The 8,560-nt window shown below is 41.6% G+C and overlaps 1 protein-coding gene across 1 annotated transcript; it reads right to left on the reverse strand.

Annotated features, from left to right (window-relative positions):
* Positions 1–289: 289 nt before the first annotated feature.
* On the reverse strand, positions 290–6,737 carry LOC130381488 (MOB kinase activator 1B-like). Its single transcript, XM_056589122.1, has 6 exons — positions 6,460–6,737; positions 5,352–5,518; positions 4,913–5,006; positions 4,299–4,432; positions 3,724–3,887; positions 290–2,447 (listed from the first exon to the last, which is right to left on the reverse strand). The coding sequence occupies exons 1-6, from the start codon at positions 6,615–6,617 to the stop codon at positions 2,370–2,372; spliced, it is 795 nt and encodes a 264-aa protein (XP_056445097.1). The 5' UTR covers positions 6,618–6,737; the 3' UTR covers positions 290–2,369.
* Positions 6,738–8,560: the final 1,823 nt, after the last annotated feature.

The following is an 8,560-nucleotide window of genomic DNA, read 5'->3' on the forward strand; positions in this document are numbered from 1 at the left end:
CTTTCTGAATTTCATTCCACGTTAACAAAAGTACTTGCCTGATTACCGGCTTTATCTCTTGAATATTATTGTGATAGTATAGTTTGCATATATTTATAGGAAAAAAGTTACATACATAATTTTTTTGCATAGGTCTATTTGTTCAACATCTTACTTATTATTTTAATGTGATCAACTTCTATTTACAAGTATTATGTTTTATTTCCATGGTTCACAAACGTTGAGAATCTTTTGTATTCTCACATACCAGCAGGTCAATAGGTAGTACCTGGAAAGCTATTAACGTGTAAAGATTTGGACATTTCAATAATAGGCATGTTTTGCAAAACTGTTTGGCTAATTGTCTGGTTATTTGAGGTCTCAAAAAATTTGCAAACTTTCAGGATTTAAAGATCTTTATTTGGCTTTCAAAGGCATAACTTATGTCAGTAGCATCAAAAACCTTCAATCTAGCACATATTTACAAACATTTTGCCAGTATTACAGTCAAGGAGGAAAAACCTATGCAACAGGATATGATATGGTCAATAGCCTAATGTGCCATAAGAACAATTCTCTTACATTTTCTGATTTCCTGTAGAAGCAAATTAATAAACGTTATATTAAGCGGATAAAAAGTGTCACATCCAAACGGGGATAGAAGGCAAGTACTAAGACAAATTACCTTAAATTTGCATTCTGCGACCAAAGGCCATCACTTCATGCCCGTCCAAAATGACTTCTAAGAAAGGGGGACCCTCCATATTTACATGTTTTGCATATCCTTTAATACCACCATGAATATATTATAATGGCAAATGTAGAAATACATCAACTGCACTTAACCTTAGTGTGTAAAAAAATAACATTGAGAATAAAAGTCAATGCGATATGAAGCAAAAACAGGCTGAGAGGGTTCAAACATGAATCAGATGACTTATAAATAATAATATACCAAGTGTTTTTTAGTTGTCAATTATTGCATAGTAACCAAGACTTTCACACCAGAGGAAAAGTTAATGTATCCACGGTCTGAAGCCTGGCACTCAACATTGGCTTAAGTTAAACCAACCATCTTGTTGTACCCCATGTTGTTGTTGTTCCAGCACATTCTATCACATTCATTTGCGGGAAACACAATGAAGGGGGGGGGGGAGCAGGGTGAAACAATCCAACACAGTAACAGCTTCTCAAAAAGCCAAATTCTGTACAGTAAAACATTCAGGTAAATAGTTCAAAGTGCGTTATGGCTAATAAAATAAAAGGGCTCCAGCATACTCCAATGACGTAAGCATTTTATCCAGCACAATATGTCCCAGGGGACAATTCTTGACTATAAACACTACATGTATCAGCATGTAGGGTTAAGTTGTCTGATATACCTATTTTTTTGATGACTTTCTATGGAATGTCAGAGTACCAAAACCGTGGCCAATATTTGCAGTGACCATTTGAGACAAGTTTGGTGCGAAGGGTAAACTACCACCGTCAATGGAAAACACAAAAAGGAGACAATTCCATTTTAGTTGCTGCTAAACGAGTTATTTCTCGTCTCCCTTATGTCTTAACACATTCATTAACCTCATCCTACCCACAGGACATGGGTAGGACAGTTTCAGATTAAACAAAGTTCATAATTCTTCAAAACAGAGTAATCAGCATAAATAGGTTATACTCCAGCGCATACATTCCATGGTAGTCAAACATTTAATATTTCTTTTGTTTTTGTAAAGGGTCCTTAAAGAGCATGGCATTTGTATTTAAGTCTGTACTTTTTCATTAAAGTTTTGAGCCGTACCAGCCATTGGTCCATTGTTCAAAATCATATTGATATTTGTGTTTGTACTGTAGTGCAACGGCCAAACCAATATAACAACTATAACAATTAGGATCCAATATAAACTTTAGTATTTTAATGAAGTGTGTTGTTGGGTTACTGAATGAACATCCTCAAGATATTCTAGCTAGTGCACTCTACTCTCTACTGTCATCGCAAATTAAAAGTCCAAAGTTATTTCTAGTTTTGCTGAAAGGTTTGTGTGAAAGGAAAGCTGTGAAGAGGCCAATATAACTCTAGCTAACACAAAATACTATTTACATCAAAAGAAAAGCTAACCAAACAATAACTGGTATCTGTTTCAAGAGCCAACAGATTTGATCTAATAACTCCAACTCAGATGTTTGTTCAAATTTAGAGCATAATCCCTGATGACTTTAGTCCTGCTGCCTTAACCTATCAAGATCCGCCCATGTTCCTGGCCTTAAGAAAACATTTCCCCAAATGGAAATATAGTATTTACTGCATACATACAGCCAGGGGTAGTGGGGGGCTGGGGGTGGGTATCTGTGCAAAATATATAGGAGACCACAGACTAATCCACTGGGCTTATTTATCTATCCTTAGTGGTCAGCTTCTCAATCAGCTCCTGCAGTGGCACCAGCTCCTTCCGATCGATCAGGTTGAACTCCTGGAAGACAAGAGACGAGGGGGCACACTCATTCATAAATCCTATGTGACCGACAGTTTATTACAAGGGCTCATGTTTTACCCCCAGGTGTGATGTTGATTAACCTTTACAAGACATTTATAGATCAAAATCTATCCTATAGCTGCAGGGGAAACGTCCACCCAGATATATGATAGAAACCAACCTCAGACCGTCCTCCCTGGTCGACCCTACGAACCGAAAGGTTGATCTTTGTGTTGTCATGTAACGATAGGGTCGGTTTTAAAATAGCTAGTCACGGCTCTATTAGTCTCAGCCTCTTCCATTCCTCAGCACTATATAACTGTGTGACCCGTCCTGAAACTGAAGACACAATCCTCATTGGCTGTCAGCAATGACACTCTGATAAATGTAGACCGGATCGACACCGGGGAATCCGTTTTATTCCTATATTTCTTTATCAAAGTCTGTCGTATTTTTTTTTTTTTTCGTATAGAGCTGAGCTATTATGATTCACATTTGTTCCACCATAGGTCTGTTTTTCTAGAAGAACTGATCACATGGAACGGGCAGTGACTGGCCGCCCTTGCATGTCAATCAAGACCTCTTTCTGATAAGAAGGCGGCTCTTGACACAGTTATCAACGCTGTTCCAGAGTTTCTAAATGAATGATGGCTATTTCTGAGAGACCATGGCTCAGTCAGTCGACAACCTCAAAGAGATTAAAGGGAATACACCCTTTCTTGACTCCCAATGAGTTGCAATGCAGGTCTTAAGGCCGATATATGCTCTGTTTTAGACGTAACGCGTAAGCACCTAAGATACATAACCCCCCCTTGCGCGGTAAAATATCCCCCCTTACGTACTTAAGTGCGTCGGCCAAAATTCCTGACTATGCGACTAAAACACTACGGCCCTACGCAGCTCGCAAAGACTGTGATTGGCCAGCTAACCACATCCTTTCAGGAGCCTCACATTTCCGGTTTTACAGCATAATAGCGCCATTTTTAAAAGGCTGTGACAGAAGCGAATGAAGAATTTTGAAGAAGGAGAAGAAGAAAACACAAGAACGAATTATGATAATTATAAATATAAACAAGCCAGCGATTTCCACTTCCACGCCCACAGATTTGTTCGTTGCTCCCCCTACTGTTCTGGCGGAGAATCCCCTTGCAACACGCGCAATCCTTAAGGAACCTTAAAGGAACCGTAAATCAAAACTTGTCTAAAACAAGTCCCTTGTGTAAATTACGTGCTTACGTCTCTGCGTCTAAAACGACCCTAAATCGGCCTTTACCTGAACGAAGAAGATGAAGTGTTTGAAGGAGGTGTTGAGATGGGCCTCCTCCTGGAGCTGCATGACAGAGTCAAAGTGCTGGTGGTAGATGTGGGCGTACACCCTGAACAGACGCTTCAGAATGGTCTTCGCCACCGACATGAAGTTACGCTTGAAGGGGACGCCTTGAGTCAACAGAAGAAATACCGGGAGGAAAAACAAGGTTATCGAGATAGCTGGTAAAAATTCTGAGTGGAAAGCATGTATGGCTAATGTCATGTAACACAAGAAGGGTTATTGCACAACATAGACAATGAGGTGGCTATGGGGCTCTACACTGTTATGCAAGAATATAACAAGGTTAATGCAAACAGACTACTTTTGTTTTACCTAGTAGAGCAATATAATATTTTTTCACCTTTACTTGGCTACAATGGAGACAAATTGGGCAAGGGAAAGGGCCCAATATGATTGCGTACTCTGATTATGGTGATGCCGAGTGACTATTAGAGGAGTGGTGTTTGACTACGTTAGGGAGCACGAGAGCGCTGTCATCAGGGATACTTTGTTGACGATGTCAATAAAGAAACAAATACCAATCTTTGAGGGGAACAGCGTCTCGTCGTCAAGCTGGTCTTGAACCCAGGTCATGAGGTAATCTATGTATTTAGGAGCAGAGCATTTGATTGGTTTCTTGATGTTGGTTCCGTCGGCCCAGTGGTACTCGTACCTGTGAAAGAAACATTTTAAAATGCTGTTATTCCATATAGATTTTAGTTTTAAGTTAGGTCAAGTAGAAGGAAACGGCACAACGGACAGCAAGCACATCTAGCATCGCCTGCTATTTGACTAGGTCACTTCCTAAATGTGTGCAATACCAATTTTGTAATAGTATACACATTTTATTTGGAACACCTCTTTCCCAACTGTTAAGTGCCGGCCCGTAACTTCCTGACATACTACTGTCCTATATACTTGATGCATCATTGGAGTTTAGCAATTCCATGACATACACAGCAATTAAAAGCTTAAGCAGCACCCTGAGTTGGACTATTTGAACAGGTGGTTTTCATTGTCCTTACAGTGACTAAGAGAAACTGATCTTCGTTTACACACAAGCCTCCGCTTATGAACTTATTGATGGGTGTGTAAGGGTACACACACACACACATCAATAAGGGTGTATAAGGACCTCCTTCCCCTCTCTTACTTGGGACCCGCAGACATCACTGGACAGCTCACTTCTGTGCAGAAGTCAGTGATGGTACCATACAGCATATTGATCTGGTTGAAGAAATCCACAGCTGCAAGCGAGAAGGGGAACAATTGAATACCGAATGGTTGGCTCCTACACAAGAAAGCTCACCTCTTACATAAGATCACAACATTATTTACATCAAATAAAAAGGCTTAAAAGGAAGGATAGATGACATACACTTCCTATACATGTAATAACTTATGTACTTTGTTATTTATCCTCAGTTTTTGTACGGTCTTAAATGTGGTTAAATTGAATGTGAGGAAGTGCAGTTTGAGGACATGAACACTCCCTTAATCTCCTCGTTGTCCTGATTTCAATCACTACTCCCTGCACTCGGACCAGACGTTGGGTTTCCTAGCCCTGTAAGTGGAGTTCTGTTCTCTCTTACTGTTCACGGCGACCCACTCGTTCAGGTCTTCCCCCTCCGGCAGCATGACCGCCATGCGCAGGTTGCCGCTGCCCAGCGTGGCCTCCGCATGCTTCAGCAGCTCGTACTGATGGGAGCCCTCCGGAATATTCTTTTTGGGTTTGAATGTCTTGGAGGATCGATTTCCACTGGGGAAAGAAAGAAATCAATATAATTATTTATGTATTGTTTGTCCCTATGATCACACACACACACACACACACACACACACACACACACACACACACACACACACACACACACACACACACACACACACACACACACACACACACACACACACCTAATTTCGTCTAAATCAGCTTGTCAAACCCCCAACATTGAATCCATTGGAACCTAGTGTATAGAGGCACAACACTAATGAAAGTTTGGGCCCGTAGACCGATATGTGAACTGATTCATCTGAAGTAGTCCAACTTATCCGTTGACAAGTACAGTGTATTACATAATTGGCTGCCCGATTTCCACCATTGTAGATGGACTCACTAACCCATTCAATGCAACAGTAAAATAAAAAACACATTCAAAAATGAAATGCGTCAGACCAATCATCCAGAATTTTAGATTAAAATCTGTCGCCTACATCGCTCGTAATCTCGCAACACGGCGCATCCAGGAGTCCTGTCCCTCCAACAATCCTATGTCTTCCCCTCTAGCCCCCATAATGAAGATAATCTCATTAAAACAATAATTTATTATGGATTCATTAATAACACCGAAACGGTGTTCTCCAACCGCTGGGGGTTCGAGTGTCCCCAACAAACTATTATTCGGGCCTGTCATCTAGATCCAAGATCATGTACGATCATGTCATTTGTTGGGTTTTCGGGACACATTAAAGAGGAAAATGTCACAACATCAGTCCACTGTGTTTGGGGGTCCTGTGTGTCATGAAGAGCCCCCCTGATGGTGACTAGGAGCCTTATGGGGTCGATCCAGGAAGTGGCACTACCCTGACCATCGTTAGCCATGAGCTCATTACATTAAACTCTAACGCCGCTGACAATAAAATACATTATATTAAATATCCGAGTTTGAATATACACTGATGGATTGAATTGTAACTCACAAAAGAAAGCTCATGTTTCTTCGAACCACACCGAATGGTTCCAGTAAGATGGTGGGACAAAGTATCGCTGTCCTCCGTTTCTCTTCACGGCCACCCGACAGAAACAAACCGGCCACCGACGAGAGACCTTGTTGTATTCCTTCCGGTAACAAAATCATAAAATCGTTCAGAAATACTGGTAGGGCTGGTTGAGAATCGGTACCACTACAGTGCTACCAGTCACAAACCAGAAGAAACAGCGCACTCAATTGGTTCTTCTTCTAGTTTGATCAACAGCGCGAACCAACTCACACCGATCTGTAACGACATCTGGTGGTCAAATAACGGAACTGCAGTAGTCCAGTCTGTTTTACCCTTTTAAAAATGACCACACAAATACATCTGTGAGTACTATTCGTTAATCCTTGACAATTTTACATCATACTTTCTCATATTATTCACATTTAGACGAACCGGGGGAGGCATTCATTACATGCCATGACTGATTTGTTACGTGAAATGTACTTCTGCTAGAGGCTCGTTCTCGCGTGATTTCCCGCAGCCTATCTGGTACTGGATATTATGAAGCCTCGTTCTCTCGCGTGATTTCCTGGAGCCCTTCTGTTACCGTACAGGCTTCGAGCGCGGTGCGGTTGGAGCGTGGTTGGAGACGGTTTTCAAGTCACAGGTTGCTGTCAAAAGTTCAACGGGTGCGCGCGTTTTTGACGAGGACGAGCCCGCCCACCGGTGTGTTGACGCAACCTAGGAGGGTTAGGACAGGGCCGGTTCTAGACCGATTTTCATGGGGGGCAAGACGGGGGCCGGTTGTTTTGTTGGAGGGGCACATTGATCCCAGGACGCAAAATATTTAGTTTAGCACTAAGTAATAACGGCATTCAAAAACACAACATACAATAAAAAAAATTATAATCTGTTGCAGCATTTATTTCCGTAGCATAATATCTGTATCCTTCAGTTACAGCAATTGTCAATGTTATACATTCGAAATGTTTCATTGGTTAAAGCAATTGTCAATATTACAACATTTTGGGTTTCCTTCACTTTTGGGACACCAAACCACTCAGTATCTTACATCACGAAAGCAATAAAGTCAGTATGATATATATTAGTGCTGTCAAGGGATTGAAATATTCAATCGCGATTAATCACATTAATGTCATAGTTATCTTGCGATTAATTGCGATTAATAGCATTTTTTTTTCTATTCTAAATATTCTTTGATTTCGTGTTACTAGCCTTTAGGTGAGATCAGAGAGTGTTGAGAAGGACAGTAAGAAGAGAGACCCGCAGTGAATTCAACCCGGTCCACTTGACATCGGGTAGGTGCATGACAGTGGTAGGCCTACCATAAAACTTCAATAGCCCAGGCTTTTATTTGTTTCAATCACAGAACTTTCAAACAAAACTCTTGCTCAGCAAAGATGGGAAATACTATAACATTTATTATTTAAACCAGTATGAATATTCCTACCGTACTACGTAGGCCTATACACATTACCAGGCTATCGAATAACGCCTATACACACAGGTCCACACACACACACACACACACACACACACACACACACACACACACAAACACACACACACACACACACACACACACACACACACACACAAACACACACACACACACACACACACACACACACACACACACACACACACACACACACACACACACACACACACACACACACACACATACACACACACACACGGTGGCGGAGTGGTAATCGGGAGAGTCGGGAGAATTCCCGGTGGGCCGTTAATGTTTCGAGGCTGTCAGGCTGATTACTGCGGGATAAAAATATTGTGTTTATAAAAGTTCCTTGCAGCGCCGTCCGGCAGCCTGAGCTGTGTGCCCGCAACCTCTCACTCACTCAGAAGCAACACTCACAAACTTTCAACATCGCAACCAAGTCGCTTTTGTCTAGAGGGGAGTAACTGAGCGGCCCCTCCCGAAGTGGTACAGCCCAGGTGGGCCCTGAACTCCGATTGGTCAGAAAGACATAACAGCTAATGAAACCATTGAACTCTGCAGGCTCAAACAGAGTGACACACAAACACACACACACTTTTAAGGAGTTTTTCACCCGCT

The sequence above is a fragment of the Gadus chalcogrammus genome, chromosome 4 (assembly GCF_026213295.1).
Source record: "Gadus chalcogrammus isolate NIFS_2021 chromosome 4, NIFS_Gcha_1.0, whole genome shotgun sequence".
NCBI classification, from domain to species: domain Eukaryota; kingdom Metazoa; phylum Chordata; class Actinopteri; order Gadiformes; family Gadidae; genus Gadus; species Gadus chalcogrammus.

Coding starts and splice junctions, on each gene's coding strand:
- LOC130381488 (XM_056589122.1), bottom strand. CDS start 6,617: ATGATTTTGTTACCGGAAGGAATACAACAAGGTCTCTCGTCGGTGGCC. Junction 5,519..6,459: donor AGAAACATGAGCTTTCTTTT/GTGAGTTACAAT, acceptor TTCTTTCCCCAG/TGGAAATCGATCCTCCAAGA. Junction 2,448..3,723: donor ACTTCATCTTCTTCGTTCAG/GTAAAGGCCGAT, acceptor CTTGTCTTCCAG/GAGTTCAACCTGATCGATCG.